Source organism: Crotalus tigris, unplaced genomic scaffold (genome assembly GCF_016545835.1).
Source record: "Crotalus tigris isolate CLP2741 ecotype Arizona unplaced genomic scaffold, ASM1654583v1 scf7180000018306.2785112, whole genome shotgun sequence".
Classification (NCBI taxonomy): domain Eukaryota; kingdom Metazoa; phylum Chordata; class Lepidosauria; order Squamata; family Viperidae; genus Crotalus; species Crotalus tigris.
In genome coordinates, this window is record NW_024096934.1 from 2,644,687 (window position 1) to 2,665,084 (window position 20,398).

At 39.7% G+C, this 20,398-nt stretch overlaps 2 protein-coding genes across 3 annotated transcripts; both read left to right on the forward strand.

Moving 5' to 3' along the window:
- The first annotated feature begins 5,499 nt into the window (after window positions 1–5,499).
- LOC120311029 (ribonuclease-like) lies at window positions 5,500–9,569 on the forward strand. Of its 2 annotated transcripts, none has more exons than XR_005557507.1 (2): window positions 5,500–5,688; window positions 6,820–6,896. XR_005557507.1 is itself a non-coding variant. In XM_039350146.1 (2 exons), the coding sequence occupies exon 2, from the start codon at window positions 8,840–8,842 to the stop codon at window positions 9,263–9,265; it is 426 nt and encodes a 141-aa protein (XP_039206080.1). In that variant the 5' UTR covers window positions 5,557–5,688; window positions 8,832–8,839; the 3' UTR covers window positions 9,266–9,569. The 2 variants fall into 2 exon arrangements, 1 of the variants encoding a protein (XP_039206080.1); XM_039350146.1 differs by lacking the exon at window positions 6,820–6,896 and adding an exon at window positions 8,832–9,569 and having other exon boundaries at window positions 5,557–5,688.
- Window positions 9,570–11,185: 1,616 nt separating this feature from the next.
- Window positions 11,186–19,574, forward strand: LOC120311028 (ribonuclease-like). The gene is made up of 2 exons (XM_039350145.1): window positions 11,186–11,552; window positions 18,852–19,574. Exon 2 carries the CDS (start codon window positions 18,866–18,868, stop codon window positions 19,301–19,303), a length of 438 nt encoding a protein of 145 aa, XP_039206079.1. The 5' UTR covers window positions 11,186–11,552; window positions 18,852–18,865; the 3' UTR covers window positions 19,304–19,574.
- The last annotated feature ends 824 nt before the right edge of the window (window positions 19,575–20,398 follow it).

Here is a 20,398-nt window from a genome sequence, read left to right on the forward strand (position 1 = left end):
CACAGCCTTAGACCATCTCAATTAGACCTGAGATGCCTGTCTTTGTCCCATTTTTTTTAACCCAACACAATGAAGAGACTCACCCGGTCACAATAATAAAATGGCCAGACCATTAGTCATTTCATGTATCATGGGATGCTGCAATGGTTGTAAGTTTGAAAAATGATCATAAGTCACTTTTTTCAGTGATGTTGTAACTTTGAACATTAAATAAAAGTTGAGGATTATCTGTTGAAAGAGCATCCAAGCAGACAGTGCTATGTACCAATACTATGTCAAAAACCCTCTTCAATAGATCACTGTTTAATATTTTTCCTGAAATAATGAAGTAGAGGCCAACCTGGTTTCAAGGGACAGAAACCTCTACAACATTGGTACTACCACATTAAAAAGAGCATTTCCAGAGCTTATCAACCATCACCACCCCCCATCATCAAACAGAAAACAGGAATAATTAATAGATTTTGGGGGAACTCTGACTTAAGTGGGTTGAAATAAAAGACAAGGTCCTGGAGACATTTAAGAAAAAGTCAACCTGTGACAGGTTCTCTAGTTCTTGCTGTCTTCAAAAAGATTCATTTTGCTCTTTACTTTATAAAATTCATTTTATTGTGTTAGGACTGTCCGCCCAGAATAATAGTCTAAGAAATATTTACAAATATTATCTTAGTAACAGCATCCATAACTACTGGTAAACTGAAATAGTCAAAGAGGATTGAGGTTAGTTATTTAAAAAAATAGAGAATTCCAGATGTCTATTTTATTGTGACTTAAGTCAATGGTCATCTAGCAGTAAATGAATTTTTCTCTTGCACCTGGTACCCTTTTCACAAATTGTGGTAAAAGTGACTAGACTAGAATAAATTGTGTGATTGGGGAACTGTGGGGCTGATAAAACCTAAACTGACATGCTTTACTTAGCCTTTTCTCCTAATTTTCTCCTGCATTGTATTTTTTTAGGGATCAGCTACACTTGAAAAGAAAACTATAATTGGACAGAACCTATCTGCAGTGTTGATCCTGCTTATTGACCCAGGCTTGGAGAAAAATAAACTTCAAATGCAACCAGTTCTAATTATAGCTGGTTTGAACAGAACATGTTCAGGGTATTCTAACCTATATCTGAATTTTAAAAGAGGGATTGGCAAATTTGGACATGCCACAAAGTTCATGTCTGCTGAAAGAGATCCTATCTGATATGAGGAAAACAAGATGCACATACACAAAGACTCTGCAAACCTATCAAAACTGAATTCCGAGACAGGACAATGAACATTTCCAGAATAAATAAATGTTTCTAATATAAGCAAAGAATTTTTTTTAAATGTATATTTCTGTGTAAGGAATCACAGTTCTGAATCGTAAGTGTTCTTAAAGATGCAAATTGTCAAGGGGAATTTTGTTAAAAGAAAAAAGCCTGGAAATAGGAAGAAAACCAGAAAAACTTCTTCATAACATCCTAGTTATCAGTGTGTGCAGTACAGGAAGTTTATTATACAGTGTGGAGTTCCAGTGCAATGTGTTTCCCTTTCTGTCACCATCTGTAATTTGATTTTCACTCCCATGATCTTATATCTAAAGACAGTTTCATTTCATTATATCATCAGAGTTTGTGAGGGAAGAAGGCCTGCTATTATGATCATTATATCATTATATAATAATATACATATCATGTATACCAGGGGTGTCAAACTGCCAGCCCACAGACCGGCAGAAGCCGCACCCACCTCATTGCTGGCAATGGCAAAACTGTCCCGATATGTTGCGCGATGTCATGTGATGTTGCGGGTTTGACATGTCTGATGTATACAGTATATCATTACTAAGATACTGGCTGAGGAATTCTGAAGTCCACATGTCTTAATATTGCCAGCTTCAAAAAACACTGCTTTAGCCTGTGATAGACTGCAGAAATGTTATCTAATGGTTAAAGGGCTCCGTATGCTCTGTACATGACCCACCCACAAAGTACTTACACTTTTTCTTTTTACAAAATTCCCCTTGAGACTTTGCATTTTTAAAAATACATATGAATCTAGAAGTGTGATTCATTACAAACAAATATACATGTGCAGATTAGTTATATTTCAAGAACCATGCTGGAAATTGCATCTTTATCCTTGCCACCTATTCAGATGTGTTCATTTGCTGAAGGAGTTACTGAAGCTCCTTGAGAGGTTTTGGGTATGCTCTCTTTGAGAATGTCCCTACATAATGAGAGCCACCCCCCCTTTTTGATTTATTATTGTAACTCAATGAGTCTCTTCATTGTGTTGGGTTAAAAGAAATGGAATAAAGACAGAAATTTTTGGTCTAACTAAGATGATGTAAAGGAGTGTTTCTCAACCTTGACAACTTTAAGATGTGTAGACTACAACTCCCAGAATTCCAGCCCCTTCACCTGCAGCTATATCACACAAGTGATGAAAGAGAGAAAGAAAGAAAGAAAGAAAGAAAGAAAGAAAGAAAGAAAGAAAGAAAGAAAGAAAGAAAGAGAGGGTGGAGGGAGGGAGGGAGATGGGGAGACCTCCAGTTCTGTTTGCAATTATGTCAGTCTTTGTGGTAATTGAATGTCCTTCTAAGATAGCCACTAGATCTAGGATTGCCCAACACTGGTTCACCAGGTATTGTGTGAATATAACAAAAGCATGTTGCTTATAGGTATTACATTTTCTCCTTCTGAGGGTTGGTTTTGCATCCATTCTAAGTAAAAATCTAGAGCTACAATCTAGAGCTATGTTGTTTCAGAAGAGCCATTCACATTTAAAAGAAAAAATAAAATTTGGCAGCCATCACAAACAGGACCCTGACATGTTCAGAGAGAATGAATCAAGAACCATTTAATAAGAGCAGAAATTTTGGTCAGGTTAATGCAGGATGAATCAGATCATCGCTTCTTTGAAAAAAAGTAAAAGTATTTAAAATGAAACGAGGCCATACACACAACAGAGATATAATGCAACTTTGTTATTTTTTTCCTTCATTTATAGGAATTATTGCTGGCTTACATAACATTCAGGATAAGCCAGAGTTTTAGTTTGTGCTGGGTGAAGGGTAAAGAGACAAAACAAAATCAAGGCAGATATGTAGGTAGATTACAATGGTAGCAATTGAGCACAGATCGTGAAAAAGAGTACAGGAAATGAGACACAGATTCAGCAGAAAATGAGATCTTTCTCATAGAAGAGCAGCCATCTTGAGGGAGACACTATCTGATCCACTCAGATCAATTTCAGATACTGGTAGATTTTACCTTTCTCATAGGGCACAGGCAATCCATTGGTACAAGCAATGACAATGTATCTAGGCGAAGTATAATAATAATAATAATAATAATAATAATAATAATAATAATAATGATGATGATGATGATGATGATGATGATGATGATGATGATGATGATGATGATAAAGTTGGAAGGGATCTTGGAGGTCATCTAGTCCAACCCCCTGCTCAGGCAGGAAACCCTATACCATTTTGGACAAATGGCTGTCCAGTTTCTTCTTAAAAACTTCCAGTGTTGGCGCATTCACCACTTCTGGAGGCAGGTTGTTCCACTGGTTAACTGTTCTAACTGTCAGGAAGTTTCTCCTTAGTTCTAGGTTGCTTTTCTCTTTGGTTAGTTTCCACCCATTGCTTCTTGTCCTGCCTTCAGGTACTTTGGAAAAGTGTCTTCCCTGTAATCACAAGATCTTTCTGAGAATCCTTTCACCTTACTGGTGGGTTTCAGCCTCTATCTTCCTCTGTTTTTCTGCCCCCAAAAGCCTGTTATATAAATGGTCCCCCAGATAGTGAAAGGGGAGAAGGAAAGAACTGCAAGTAGCCCCCTCCTCCCCCCCAAAAAACCAAGAGGAAGTGAGCATGGACAGAGGTTAATTTCAAACAGAAAAGAAGTTCGCGTGATGCAAGGACTTTCTGGAAGATAGCATGTTTCTGCATGAACATATTTCACAGCTGGGTCTGAGCAATGATGTTGCCTTATCATCACTGCCAAAACCACAACTGAAAGAGACATCAATGTCTGAGGAGGAGCAGAGTACCTCTGAGTAAGTGCAATGTGGAAGTCCTTCAGGAAACAAGTCCTAATGCTCATTTGTACAAATCTGAAGAGTTGGCCAAGAGCAAGATTTGATTTCCTGCATGATTCTTGAAAACATGGTTCTTTGTTAAAAAAAACCAAACATTGTCAGCAATCAAAGTATTTAGTGACAAAGGTGTGGATTCCAATTATGTTTGCTGAAGATTACCTTTAAACAAAAGGCAAGGTAGATAATAAGTAAATACGTCACCTTTAAAGTACTGTATGTCATCTTATTGTCAATAAGGTGCTGAAGAGTCAGTGCACTGAATTCACTCATAGGCACCTTGCTATGGCATCACTGTCCAGACATTTTTGTCTTTGTTATGGACAGTTGTAAAATCTAGGGTATTATGTAGCAATGCTTGTCCAGTTGAATTCTAAAGTCCCAGAGTATTTTAGCATCTTCATTTTCTATTTGTTTATTTTGTAATCCTACCAGTTCTTACTTGCAGCAAAGGATATTTCTTGAAGATCTTCCAATATACCATTGTTGCTACTTTTCATGCCAATGTTTGTAGTCAGTCTACACAATCTTCTTGTAGCAGATTTTTCTCATTATTACTTAATAGACTAACAGGATTGGAAGGGCCCTTAGAGGTCTTCTAGTCCAAACCCCTGCACAAGCAGGAGATGCTATACCATTCCAGGCTGTCAGGTCTCTTCTTAAAAGCCTTGAGTAATGGATCACCCACAACTTCTGAAGGCAACCCATTCAACTGGTTAATTGTTCTCACTGTTAGATAATTTCTCCTTAGTTCTGGGTTGCTTCTCTCCTTGATTAGTTTCCATCCGTTGTCTATGGAGAGTCTCAGTCATCCAGGTCATGGTTGTCCCGAAAATGTTTTTTCAAAAGGCAATTGGATTTTCTTGTTTTTCCTTGAAGACATTTCACTTCTCCTCCAAGAAGCTTCTTCGGTTCTGAAGACACTTCTTGGATGAGAACTGAAATGTCTTCAAGGAAAAACAAAGTCCAGTTGCCTTTTGAAAAAGCACTTTGAGATTTCCATCCATTGTTTCTTGTCTTCCTTTCTGGTGCTTTGGAGAATAAGTTGACCCATCTAGTATCTGTCCCCAACAATCCTCCTAAAATTGGCACATAACCTGTTTTAAATAACAAGTTGCTAGTGTTTTATTTTCTTCCCACCAACTTAATCACTTCCAGATTTTTTTTTATTATTAGGAAAATAAAAGAGTAATTCTGTATTTTTGTTTGACTTTAACATCGCTAGATACATAGGCAGGGTATGTATCTTACTGCCTAATTTATTACTGCAGAGTTAAAATCTCAATATATGAAGGAAGACTGAACCAAAAAAAAAAAAGAGCCAGATGCTCTTGTTAACAAGCAATGCATTTAGAACCAGCTTATTCTTCTGCCCTGTTGCTTGTTCATTAAATTTACCCTTTCGTAGTCCTGCCTTTCCCCAAGAGACTAAATTATGAAATATTTTGGCAGCTTAGGATTTAGGGAAAGTTGTTCTCTTACTTTCTGTTTGCCTCCAACCACACATTCTACAGAGGAGAAAAGCCAGCTCTCAGAGAAAGCTCTGTCTGCTTTTTTTCCTGCAAAGCAACTGAGAAAAATCAAAACAGCCCCAGAATTTCAGGTGAGTTCCTAAAATATCTAAAGATTTTACTTGGGTCATGATGGGTAGAAGGGGAAGTAAAATCAAGAATCAGAAGGGACAGAAAATGTTTTTGAAGGCATCTAGGCCAGACTCCTAGTCAACCTTGACAGACAATCATAAAACCAAAATTGGAAGGAGTATTACTGTAGGATTATTGCATTCAATCCATTCCATAGGATCCCGAATAGGATCTTTTTAGCTTTCACTTCACTTTTTCTAGAGGAGTTTCTCCTTCCCTATTTTGACATCTAAATACACTTCCCAGGTTTGGCTCAAATCTACTTCCCTATAGTTTCTACCTACTGCTTGCAATTGTTGATCTCTTGGTAGGAGATCTGGGAATTTATCTTCTCTTTTCTTTTCTCTGAAACCCTGAGAGCATGTTCAAACTCAGCCTTTCCATTCTTTTGTCTTCCTTTTCATTTGACTCTCAAAGAACCTCCTAAAAGCTGGGAATTTTTAATTTAAGCAAACAGTGGCTGATGTGAATCATTTTAAAAGTTGATAGGTGAACATTTTATTTGATTTGTTCCAAAAGATGCTTGAGATCTACTTTTATCGATTCTTTTTTCCTTTGCTGCTTTGATGACTGTTTTATTGCTCTTGCTTTTTGATATATTCTTGAAGATTGATAAAGAATATTTTATAAAATAAATCTTGTAAAGGCAAGCAATTTTGTGCAGTTTAACTTTAAAGGGTCCACAGAAAGAGATGAAAGATTAATAGAATATCCTTACTTGTGTCCTTATTTTTCAGTCTTTGGCCCTCTTTATCTGTCCATACTTCCAACTCACAGACTTACACGTATACAACACTGTCAGTACATCAGCAAATAGTTAATGAATACACCGTCTTTGTTCTTTTTAATACTCAGTTGACCTTTTTGTCATTGTCCATTTGAGAGAAAATTTAACTCCATTAAACTGACTTTTCATATCCTTCATAGAAGTTCTATTACAACATCCCACCCTGTTTTTTGAATGTCCATCTAGGATGCAGGACATCACAGCAGCACAGCCAATGCCTGGAGAACAGGGCAGTGGTTTGCATGCAGTCACTTAGGAATAGCCAACCGTCAATGTTTATCTAAAATACTTTTCATCAATCTAGGTCTCTTCAGAAGACCTAGATAAGGTACAATCACATATTTCAACAAACAAGCAACCGTCCGGTTCATAATAATAAGTAAGTATCATATTCAACCATTTTTAACAAAGCTTAAACTGTAACACAGTGGTTCTCAACCTGTGGGTCGGGACCCCATTTGGGGTCGAACGACCATTTCACGGGGGTCGCCAAACAACGCAGTCCGCCATTTCCCCCCCCCTTTTCCTTAGCTGTGCTACTCCCTTTCATTCTATTCAAGAGAGTCTATTCTATTGGCTTTCAAAAGCCAGTAGGAATTGTCCAGGCTGTTTCTGCCCTGCTGAGCCTGCCAAAAGTCCCATTCTGCAAATGGTGCTGCACCAGTTGAGTAGTCCTCGACTTATGACCTGCTGAGTAGTCCTCGACGTACGACCGATTGGGGGTCGCGGCATTAAAAAGGTTGAGAACCACTGCTGTAACATATTAAAAATAATTAGTAAACAAATATGTTAATCTATTAAGTAAACACTACTAATAAAATCACACAAAAAGGAAATAAAATAAAATAAAAAATAAATCCTAACAATCAAAAGTAACAAATAAAAATCAGTAAATCAGAAAAAGTAATTGTATCATCAAAATGTTAGTTACCTATCCTTATTTTACCCTAATCCCCTTTTTCCTTCCCCTCCCCCTTTCCTTTTTACCCTTCCGTTTACCATACCTGTATTTTTCCTATTTTTCCTTACTTATATAAATTTAATAAAATTTTGTTAAAAAAAAAGAAGAGCTAGATATGGGTTTGTGCTGAGGGATAGGTTAAGATGCAAGTGTCAGTCTTATATGGCTTCTAAGATCTGTATTTCTCTTCTTTTCTCTTAGAGGTGTATTTGATAGTGTATCTCAGCATTAGTCTGAAAGTACATTTCTCCCTTGACATCTCTGCAGTCCAAGAAAGTAGGGTGGGTCCCTTTTGAGAAACTTGCCTTGCCCACATTCCTTCATAGAAGTTCTCCTATTACAACATCCCAACCCTGCTTTTTTTAATGTCCATCTAGGATGCAGGACATCACAGCAGCACAGCTGCCTCTTACCTGATCCTTACCTAGCCTGTGGTTCTTTCTTCTATCTCCCAAGGCCATTCCCACATACCATTACAATATTACATTGGTAGACATTTTTGCCAATTCAAGGATGTGTGAAGAGCCCTTCTATTCGTCAAGGAGAAAAGTCAGCTCTGAAACTAATGTAGTTTGTCTGAATATGAGAGTCTGGAAAACTTTCAGTTGCTTGTTTCAACTGCAAGGAGTGTAGCCTCCTTAGAAAATCCCTGGGCAAATTCTGAAGCAAATTCCCTCCCTGCTTAATATCTCTTAGGAGTTCTTGCAAGGATTTAAATGTATATTTCGCTAAAGATTATCTTTGAATTATACCCAATGTGTTTGAAATTTATTTCAAATGTCAACTACTTGTCAGATCTATCATTCATATTCTGATGTCCTGTCATTATGCTGGGGGGGGGGGGATGGCATGCTTAGGATTTTTTGTTTCTGCTGTTTGCTCAGGAATTAGGGAAGGGGACTGTCTTCAGAGACGGGATGGACTCCTTCTAAGCCAGTTTTTGCCAGGTTCCAAGGCCACTGAGCCCTGAGTGTGGACTGTTATCTGCCTAGCACCTCAGCGTTCTTGGCTTCACATTGGCTGCCGGTGGACTGGTTAGGGGGTTTGGGATTGGGAAACTGAAAGAATTGCTTTATGTTTTCCATGGGACTTTTAGATTCTTTCTGACTTTACTGCTTCCAGTTTCTGTCAGTAAAAACTCTTTTGATTCAACTCAATGGATTCAAGAGTGTAACTTTCCTGAGGGCCAGGCTGGGGCAGGTCTGACACTACTGCTTGTCAGTCTGAGATGCCTCCTAGATGTCAAATGTTTTCCATATATGCAAAAATAGAAAGGTCCATTTCAGTGCTAGATATTTCAATGACTGTTGTCAGGTGGAGATACTCATGCATCTTCTCCGTTTTTTCTGTGGCAGAGCTGATCATGCTGTTCAAGGGATTTGGCCTTGGGCACTTCATAGTCCTGGCCGTTATCATGATGCTGGGCACCTTTGCTGCTGATTATCCAATCTTCCTGAGGCAGCACTACAATAACCCCAAAAGTAATGTGCGCAAAAGTTACTGTAATGCAATGATGCAAAGCCGGGGGATGACCAGCCCCAGTTGCAAGCCTTTGAATACTTTTATCCATGACACAAAGAACAGAATCACTGCTGTGTGTGGAAGAGAAGGAACACCTTTTGGAAACAGTCTGCGGCGTAGCCTGCAGCAGTTCCGGGTCACTACCTGCAAAATGAGAGGATCCTCTATCCTCCCTCCTTGTGAATACAGGGAAAACACTTCGCCTAGATATATTGTCATCGCTTGTGAGAATGGATTACCTGTGCACTATGAGGAAGGCCAGATTTAACAGTATTTTAAGAGGATCTGAGTGGATCAGATAGTGTCTCTTTCAAGATGGATGCTCTTCCATGGAAAATATCTCATTTTCTTCTGATCCTGTGACTCATTTCCTGAAGGCTTTTTCATGATCTGTGCAACGCAGCTGTCATTGTAACCTTCCTAGATATTTTCTCTGCTTTATTGTCTCTTTACCTTACAGCTAGTACAAAACCATAAATCTGAATATCCTAAAGGTTATGTAAGCCTACAATAACCCCTACACTATATGGTTGTAAATAAATGAATAAAAAAAATCAGAAAGTTGCATCATATCTCTGTTGTTTGTATGGCCTTATTTCTTTTTAAATACTTTTGTTTTTTTCAAAGAAGGGATGACCAGATTCATCCTGCATTAAGCCGACTAAAATTTCTGTTCTTAAATAATTCTTGATTCATTGTTTCTGAACACATCAGGATACTGTTTGTGGTGGCACCAAGTTTTATTCTTTTTCTTTTAAATGTGAATGCCTCTTCTGAAACAAGACAGCAGCCTGATGGATCTCTAGATTCTTTACTTGGAAGGGACACAAAACCAACCAATAGAAGGAAAAAGTGTACAACAATTAATATGCTTTAGCTATATTGACACAAGCCCTGGTGAACCAGTGTCAGGCAATCCTAGATCTGGTAGCTATCTTACAAAGCCATTCAAATATCAAAACCACTGACACCATTGGAAACAGAACTGGGGAAGATTTACCTATCTTAACTCCTTTTTTCAGTGGTGGGATTCAAATAAGGGCCTGGGCAACAAAAAATTAGCTACCAGTTCTACCGAACTGGTGCAAACTGGCTAAATCCCACCACTGCCTTTTTTCCCACCCTCTCAGGTAAGTCATGCAAACAATTTCACTTTGCTGTGGGAACCGTCTGCTTCCTCTCCACACCTGCTGCAGTGTCCTTGGAAAGGTTTCAAGCTTTCATGGTCTTCAGCAGAATCAGGGCTTTATTTCTCACAGAACGCCCAGAACGGAGTTCTGGCACCTTTTTTGGATGGAACCTTATAGAGTAGGCAAAGCGGGTTGTATGACGTGTGTAAGTCCCGGCACCCTTTTTTTTTTTTTTTTTAGAAAAAAAGCACTGAGCGGAATCATAGAGGTTTCATTTCCCCATCTAACCAATTCTAAAGCAATGCCTCCCCCCCTTATTCTAATGGCAAGTTGAAATGAAGAGGTACATAGCTGCCAAAGTTTCATTCTTGACACAGAGTTTTGAACCATTTTCTAGTTTGCTTCTGTTCTGGCTATCCCCACAAATAGGCACAGTGTTTATGCAGAGGCCCACCTGTTTCCTTAACCACACAAAATTAAATTAATCCTGTTGCTTTGGGCAAGCACCAAACTAAGGGCTAACCACCCCAGCTAGGCTTATATAATGTGCTGACTATATATTAGCTCTCTAAGAAGACTGCTAAGCAGTCTATAGCACACAAACATAATGTCTAATAAAATTATAACATCATCTGTTGTTAACATCATCTCTTGACTTGCACTTGTTTGCACTTGTTGACCATTCAAATGTACAGTGGCACTGAAAAAGTGACTTATGATTGTTTTCCATTTACGACCATTGAAGCATCCCCACTGTCACCTGATCAAAATTGAGATGTTTGGCAGCTGATTTATATTTATGATAGTTGCCATGTCCTGGGATCACATAATCAGCTTTTTCTGCTATGCAGACTTATTTTTATTTTCATCCAAAGATACAGCTGAGACAGATTTTTCTCATTGTTAACTGTATACAAGCCCATTCCCAGCAGTCCTCCTAAAATTGGCACTTAACAACTGTTAAGTAACAAGTTGTTCCTGTTTTATTTTTTCCTTACCCACTAAATCACTTCCAGATGTTTTTTCTTCCCCTTGTTAAGAGAGGGAGAAAAAAAGTTAAATTAACACATTTTCTTTAACTCAAACTCTGTCAGCTGCAGGGCAGGCTAGCTTACTACCTAATTTATTTTATACAGAGTTAAAATCCCAAACACATCAAGGAAGATTAAAGAAAGAAAGAAAAAAATCAGCCTTTTTTAGAACCAGCTTTCCCTTTTGATGGTCTCGCCTTTCCAAAAGAGGCCCAATTGCAAAACATTTTGGCAGTTTAAGATTTTTCAGGAACTTGTTTTCTTCCTTCTCCTTGCCTCCACCCAGCTCTACAAAGGAGAAAACGCAGCTCACAGAAAAAAACGTGTCTGCTTTTTTCCTGCAAAACAACTGAGAAAAATCAAAAGGAGGAGTGATCCAGTTTCAGAGTTTCGGGTGAGTTCCTAAAATGTCTAAAGATTTTCTCTGAGGCATGGTGGGTAAAAGGGGGAAGATAAATCAAGAATCAGAAGGCACAGAAAATGTTTTTGAAGGCATCTAGGGTGACCTCCTGGTTAATGATCAGAAAATCAAAGTTGGAAGGGCCAGTTTTGGTCACCACTATGTAAAAAAGATGTTGAGACTCTGGAAAGAGTACAGGAGGGTGAAAAGTGGCTCCCAGTTCTTCTGAAGCAGTTCCAAACCTGATAGAATCACAATTATGATAAAACTGCAGGAAGTGACAGCCCTCAGATGCCAGACAATGGCCACTTCTCTGTTGCATCAGGACACCTGTGGTTATCTGTGGATGAGACTCTAGAAAGAGTATAGAGAAGAGCAACAAAGATGATCAGGAGACTGGAGGCTAAAACATATAAGGAACGGTTGCTGGAATTGGGTATGTCTAGATTAACGAAGAGAAGGAGGAGGGGGGACATGATAGCAGTGTTCCAATATCTCAGGGGCTGCCACAAAGAAGAGGGAGTCAAGCTATTCTCCAAAGCGCCTGAAGGCAGGACAAAAAGCAACAGGTGGAAACTAACCAAAGAGAGAAGCAACCTAGAACTAAGGAGAAACTTCCTGACACTTAGAACAATTAAACAGTGGAACAACCTGCCTCCAGAAGCTGTGAATGCTCCAACACTGGAAGTTTTTAAGAAGAGACTGGACAGCCATTTGTCCGAAATGGTATAGGGTTTCCTGCCTGAGCAGGGGGTTGGACTAGATGACCTCCAAGGTAACTTCCAGCTTTATCATTATTATTATGGGTCATCGCACAGTCAGCGAGATGTTCAGACTGGATTTGGCATTTTGTCTACCTATCGAGTCCTTACCCAGGACCTGGGATAGGCAGATGTGGATGTTTGATGGTATTACAGATATCGTCGCAGGATGGAAGCAGTTCCTAGTAAGGCCGCCTTTTGCAATTGACTAATAGCGAATTTGTCAATGCCAATGGTGTTCAAGTGGTGCTCCAGTTGTTTTGGGATTGCACCAAGGAGCCTATGACTATTGGTACTACCCTTGCTTGCTTTTGCCACAGTCTTTCTATTTCTATTTGTAGGTCTTTGTATTTTGTTATCTTCTCCAGTTCTTTCTCTTCTATTCTGCTATCTCCAGGCACTGCCACGTCCACTATCCAGACTTTTTTGTCTTTCTTATCGACAATTGTTAAGTCTGGGGTGTTATGTTGCAGGTGCTTGTCTGTTTGAATTCTGAAGTCCCAGAGCAGTTTAATTTTATCATTTTCTATGACTTTCTCTATTTTATGATCCCACCAGTTTTTGCTTACAGGCAAATGATATTTTTTGCAGATCTTCCAATGCACCATTGTTGCTACTTTGTCATGCCGCTGCTTGTAATCAGTTTGTGCAATCTTCTTGCAACAGCTTACCAAGTGGTCCACTGTTTCTTCAGCTTCTTTGCATAGGCGGCACTTACTGTCTGTTGCTGTCTTCTCAATTTTGACTTTGTATGCATTTGTCCTTAAGGCTTGGTCTTGTGCAGCCAGAATTAGTCCCTCGGTCTCTTTCTTCAATTTTCCTGCTCTTAGCCATTGCCAGGTTTTATTGTTATCTGCTTTCCCAGCTATTTTTTTCATGTATTGGCCATGTAGTGCTTTGTCTTCCCATGCCTCTATTCTGTTCTTCATTTGGTCTTTCTTGAAGGCCAGTTTGGTCTCTCCAGTAGTTAGTAAGCCTTCCTGATATACTAATTTCAGTGCATCTTCATCATTGTTCTTCAGATATTCTTCCAAAGCCATTTTTTCTTCTTCAACCATCTGATGTACTTGTAGCATTCCACGCCCACCTATTTGCCTTGGTAGATAAAGTCTATCAATGTCACTGCGTGATGAAGGGCATGATTCATTGTCATTATTTTTCTGGTCTGCCTATCCATTGCTTTTAGTTCTGCTTGAGTCCAGTCCACTATTCCAGCTGTGTACCTAATGACTGGGATTGCCCAGGTGTTGATTGCCTTTATGGTATTTCCTCCATTGAGTTTGGACTTTAAGATCTTCTTCACTCTCTTGATGTATTCACCTCTAATCTTTTTCTTGACTTCAGTGTGCTTGATGTTGTCAGCTTGAAGGATACCCAAGTATTTGTAGTACTCTTCCTCATCTAGACTCTTAATGTTATTTTCGTGGGGCATCTTGATTCCTTCAGTTTTCATTATTTTTCCTTGTTTGATAGTAAGTGTGGCACATTTGTCCAAGCCAAACTCCATTACAATATCTTGGCTATATATACGGACAGTGTTGAGCAGCGATTCTATTTCAGATGATGTTTTTCCATACAGCTTCAGATCATCCATGTAAAGGAGGTGGGATAGTCTGGCAGATGTTTTTGATGTTTGATAGCCATGTCCTGAGTTATTCAGTATTGTTGACAGAGGAAACAGTGCAATAACAAATAGTAATGGTGATAATGAATCTCCTTGAAATATTCCTCTCTTGATATTAACCTCTCCCAGCCTCTCACCATTGATCTGCAACTGTGTCTTCCATTGTGCCATCGATCTTTGCACAAATTTTCTGATGTTTCTACTGACTCCTGTTATTTCTAGGCACTTTATTATCCAATCATGTGGCAGAGAGTCAAATGCCTTTTTGTAGTCAATCCATGCCACATTCAGGTTGGTCTTCCTTCTCTTGCAGTTTTCCAAGATCATTTTGTCTATTAGGAGTTGATCTTTTGTTCCTCTGCTATTGGGGCGGTTTCCTTTCTGCTCAGGTGGAAAGAGATTGTTTTCAACTAGATGCTGTTGCACTGCATCAGCTACTACACCAGTTAGTAATTTGAAAGTTGTTGGTAAGCAGGTAATTGGCCTGTAGTTACCTGGTGTTGCCCCTTTTGCTGGATTTTTCATTATTAGGTAGGTTTTCCCAGTTGTTAGCCACTTTTCAATTTCTCCACCTTGTAGTATATTGTTGAACTGTTGGCAATGAGTGGGTGTATAACAGTTAGATGTTTCAACCAAAACCCATGCAGTTCATCTTCACCTGGTGCTGACCAATTTTTGATTTTCTTTGCTCTTTTTTCTACCATTTTTGTTGTTATTACTAGTTCTTTCATTTCAACTTCTGTTTTATTTGCATCCATCTCTTTTAACCAAGCTGCATCCTTGTTGTATTTCTTTGGGTTATCCCATATCTGCTTCCAGAACTGCACTGTTTCTTCCTTGTCAGGTACTGGCTGATTCCTTGCAGTTTCTCCATTGATGGATTGGTAGAAACGTTTCTGATTGGATTGAAATTGGAGGTTCTGCCTATAGTTTGCAATTCGAGCTTCATATCTACTGATTTTCCTGGCTATAGCTGTTATTTGTTGCTTTATTATTTCCAGTGCTTCCTTGATCTTCCTTGTTTCTAAGTGGTATTTCTTGATTAGGTATTCTTTGGTCTTCTTGTTCTTCAGCTTCTTTTCTTTCATCTGTTCTAGCTTGCTTGCATGTGATCTTAACTTGCTGATCTTATTTTCTAGTCTAACCTTCCATTTTTCTGGTGCACTGTTTGTTTGTTTTTCTTCTTTGTTGATTTTGCATCCCAGGTATTCTGTTATAACTGCAGCTGTGCTGTACATTAGTTGGTTTGTTTCTTGCAGTGAATTGGTGCTTATACTTGATATTGCAGTATTTGCATCTTTTACTGCTTGTGCTAGCTGTTTCTTTGGAACAAGCTTCATTGCAGGTAGCCTTATTCTGTTGTTTTTGTGCTGTTCTAGATGCTCAGTTATTCTTTGTTTCAATTCTTTTATTTCTTTAGTTAGAGGGTTTTGTTCTTCCTGAGGTAGAGGTGCCTGGTTTCCAAATGAGAACAGTTGTATATCTCTGCTAGATTCCTTCACTTCCAACTCCCCCTGGTTTGCCTCTACATTCTGAATTACTTCTGGTAAGGCTTTGATTTCTTTGCCCTGGGTAAACCTTTGCAGTTCGTCCAATTCTGTTTCTGTGAATATTTTATTTCGTGTTATAAATCGGCGTTGATCTGCTAGTCTCTGTTCTGTTATTTCTGATTCTGGATGTTGTTCTTTCCAGAACTGGTGCATTCGTTTTAGATATCCTCTTCTTGTTGGACTTGATCTGTAGTAACAGATCATTATTTCTTTGTTTTCCATCACTGTGTATCTGCGACGGGTAAACACCTTTTCTTCCAGTAGTTCTGCAGCTGCTGGCCCTGGTTGCTCAGCCAACAGTCCTGAGTCCTGTAACCCATTTTTCACCAGATATCCAGGAACTCCAATATCTAGTGCGGACCTTGTTAACCCGGGCGACGTCCGAGCCGGTATGGCATTCTGCAATTTACGTCTCACCATATTTTTTATGGGAGAGACACTCTTTGTCTGACTCCTCTGATGAGACCTGTCCAGTATGGTTGAACCTCTGGCATAGCTCTCATCTTCCTCAGAGTACACAAGCCCCACAACCACGTCAAGGTAGTGCCTCACTGGGGGTTATTATTATTATTATTATTATTATTATTATTATTATTATTATTTGCATTATTGCATCCAATCCATTCCACAGGATCTCCAACAGCATCTTTCTAGTGTTGGAAGTCAGCACCTACCCTCCTAGAGAAGGAAATATTTTGGGGGGATATTAAAAAAGACAGAATATTATATTTCCCCAAAGTAATAATAGAAAAATCCTAGAAACCAGGCCCTAGAAACCTGCCCCAAGTAGAAACTCAGGATACTACCTTTTAGAAATGCAGATTCAGTAATCTATTCAGAAAGACTGGGCCATAAGCAAAATGCCTTCAGCCATAACCCCAGAGAAGGTTTGAGCTGATGGGATTAGAAGAATAAAGACTCCAAGGAACATGACCTTTAGGAGGATTAACCCACCACCATTAGAATATCAAAAGGGCACACAGAACCCTAGGCAGTGGTGGGATTTAGCCAGTTCGCACCAGTTTGACAGAACTGGTAGCTAATTTTTTATCGCCCAGGCCCAGAATGAACTTCTGGAAGTGGCATCCACACAGAGAACCAGTTGTTCACATATTTGAATCCCACCACTGACCCCAGGTCAAAGTTCATTGCACAGGAACAGGAAGAGCCTCAAATACAATGCCACAAGAACAGGAACAGGAAGAGCCTCAAATACAATGCCACAAGAACAGGAACAATTCCAAAAGCCCAAGAAGGCATAAAAATTCACCACTCCCAGAAGCACATGCTGTGTCACTGAAGTTTCTGGCAACTCAATAAAGTCTCCATTTTTCTTGTTCCCAGCATGGATTGGACCTGAATATTTTTCTTTCAATACTAGCTTCCACTTCAGTTTCTCTAGAGTAGAAGTTATTTTGTTCCCTATTTTGAAATCTAAATGTATTTCCCAGATTTGGTTCAAATCTACTGTAATTTCTGCATGAAATCTAGAATAATTGGGCTAGGAGATCTGAGAATTTCTTTCTACACTTTGTTTGCTCTGTAACCAGGAGGATGCATTCAAACGCAGTTGTCACATTTTGTTTCTTCCTCCTGTTCATTTGATTCTTCTTCAAATACCCTCCTGAAAGCTTGCAGTTTTTAAGTTCAGCAAACAATGCCTAAGCTGAACTACTTTATAGGTCAATAAATAAAATTTTATTTCTTCTTTTCCAAACAGTGCTAAATATCTACTTTTATTTACTTTTTTTCCTTCGCTATTTTGATTAACGTTTTTAATTGCTCCTGCTATTAGATATATTCTAGAAGATTGATGAAGATATATAGATATAAAGAAATCTTGTAAGACAAGCGATTTTGTGCGGCTTAATCTTAAAGGTTACAGAAAATGGGATGAATATTTAATAGACTATCCTTACTCATATCTTTTTTTTTAAAAAAAAAATCTTTGGCCTACTTTTTCTTCCCTCCCTTCCAACTCAGAGTTACTTGGATACAAAATTGTCAGCAGTGCATGAGTGAATACTCCATTTATCTTAACAACAAGATCAAAGCCAATAAAAATAAAAATGTGGTTAAAGTGGTACTGCAGTGATAGAGTAGTAAGGAAAATATCACCTCTGTTCTTTTCAATACAGGTAATCCTTGACCTACAGTCACAATTAAGCCCAAATTTTCCACTGCAGTTGTCAAGTGACTTTTGCCCCATTTTACAATCTTTCTTACCACAGTTGTTAAATGAATCACTGCAGTTGTTAAGTTAGTAACACAGTTGTTAAATGAATCTAGCTTCCCCATTGACTTTGCTTGTTACAAGATCACAAAAGGTGATCACATGACCTTGGGACACTGTAACCGTCATAAATATGAGTCAGTTGTTAAGCATCTGAATTTTGATCATGTGACTGAAGTGGTGCTGCAATGATCATAAGTGTGAACACATGACTTTTTTCAGTGCTGTTGTAACTTTGAACGGTCATTAAATGAACTGTTGTAAGTCAAGGACTACCTTAATCAGTTGAATTTTTTGGCAATAGCTTTGTTTTTGTCACTGTGAATTCTAGGAAAAAATATATACTCCACACTTTTCATTCAAAAAAAGCTATTCTCTTGTAACAATCTTTTCCTGAATGTCCATCTAAGATGAAGGATATCAGGGCAGCTCAGCCAATGCCTGGGGAACATGGCAATGATTTGCATCCAAGAATAGCCAACCTTCAATCAATCAAACAGAACAGAGCTGGAAGGTACTTTAGAGGTCTTCTAGTCTAACCTCCTACTCAAGCAGGAGATCCTATACCATTTCAGACAAATGGTTGTCCAATCTCTTCTTAAAATCCTCCAGTGATGGAGCACCCACAACTTCTGGAGGCAAGCCGTTCCACTGATTATTTGTTCCGACTGTTAGGAGGCTTCTCCTTAATTCCAGGTTGCTTCTCTCCTTGATTAGTTTCTATCCATTGTTTCTTGTCCTGCCCTTTGGTGCTTTGGACAATAACTTCTTTGTGGCAACCCCTGAGATATTGGAACACTGCTATCATGTCATCCCTAGTTTTTCTATACTCTAGACTGGCCACACCCAACACCTTTTGTCAATCTAGAACAGTGTTTCTCAACCTTGACAATTTTAAGGCATGTGGACTTCAACTCCCAGAATTCCACAGCCAGCAATGCTGGCTGTGGAATTCTGGGAGTTGAAGTCCACATGCCTTAAAATTGTCAAGGTTGAGAAACACTGATCTAGAACTCTTCAGAAGTTCTGAAAATCCAAAAACATCTTGGTTTCTGCCAATGGATAGTTGGGGTGCAATTCTCACCCTGATATTAATTTTATGGTCTGTATTCTTTTCTCTTGTAGGTGGAGTTGACACCATGCCACAGATGTTGACCTATTCAGTACTGGTACTCTTTGTGACATTGTTGCTGGGATCCTTGCCAACTCTTGCCCAGAGAGAAACCCGTCATGAGAAATTCCACCGGCAGCATGTTGCTGCAAAGTCCAACGTACTGGATCCCAGGCTCTATTGCAACCTGATGATGCAACGAAGAAGTATGACGAACGTCAAGTGTAAACCTGTCAACACCTTCATCCATGGGGAAGATACAGCAGTGGATGCCATCTGCAACAATGGGGGGACTCACTCAAGTGAAAATTACTACGACAGCAATAGCTTGTTTGAGCTCACCCGTTGCCGCTCGACAGGGAGAGGAACTGAGCCTCCCTGTTCCTACCGGGGCTGGCTTACCACCCAGCGGGTCAGAGTTGCCTGCGTAAATGGCCTGCCAGTGCATTTCCAACAAGCTCTTTAGAAATAGCTATGACCACCATTAGAAATATCATTGACCATGGTGGCTAGTTAGAGATTATATATCTTCAGCTATTTTAGAAGCCAAGAGGATTCCAAGTCCTAATTTTAGTGCAATGCTGTATTTCAGTTACAATTTGCTCTTGACAACTTTTTTTCATTTCTTTTTATTTGCCTCCCTCTCTTTAGAATAGAATAGAGCTGGAAGGGACCTTGGAGGTCTTCTAGTCCAGCCCTCTGATCAAGCAGGATAACCTATACCAGTGGTGGTGAATCTATGGCACACGTGCCAGAGGCGGCACTCATAGCCTCTCTGTGGGCATGTGCACTGTCGCCCCAGCCTTGCCTCCCCCTATGGCCCCCTCCTCACCAGCAGCCCCCCCAGAGGAGAGTCACCCCTGGGCGCAGCCCACGTGGAGCAGTGCAGCCAAGGACATGGCAGCTGGGAAGCAGGGACAAGACTCCGCCCTCACGCCCCATCATGCGCAGATGATGCTGCAGGGAGCGGGCAGAGGGTATAGCTGCCATGGTGCTGCAGGGCCACTTGGGTGATCTGCTGCAGTAGGCCATGGAGGTGGTGTGGGGCCCTGCAGGCGGGCGGGGCAGGGTGGGCAGGGGGCGGTTTTAGTGCTCTGGAGAATAATTTGAACCCCTCTTCTTTGTGGCAGCCCCTCAAACTCTTCTTTCAGTTTTCTTCTCCAGCTGATTTAAGACAAGTTGGGGACTTCCAAATAGTTTGGGGCTGTGATTTCCCAGGACTCCCAGTCAGCATGGCTGACAAGAACTCTGGGAGATGTAATCCCAATGCAGTTGTGGGGATCTGAGCTGTGGAAGACCTGCATTTGGCCACCATAGCTGGACCGGGTGACCACAAAATGGCTGCAAAGTGAAACACAAAATCTGTTGGAGAATTCTAAGTGTTGTAGTTTACATGTCTGAAAGCTGCCAGGTCTGAAAAATAGCAATCTGAAGTTTTTGCTGCCAGCTAATAAGACACTCAACCCAAATACTGAAACAATATATTTCAGTCTCTCTTTTTTTGTTCTGTACTGCCTTCTAGTGGCTTTGAATCAAAATTTTACTGTTGTACCCATCAAAA

Excerpts from the sequence above, each read along its gene's own strand:
- LOC120311029 (XM_039350146.1), top strand. The coding sequence starts at position 8,840 with ATGCTGTTCAAGGGATTTGGCCTTGGGCACTTCATAGTCCTGGCCGTT.
- LOC120311028 (XM_039350145.1), top strand. The coding sequence starts at position 18,866 with ATGCCACAGATGTTGACCTATTCAGTACTGGTACTCTTTGTGACATTG.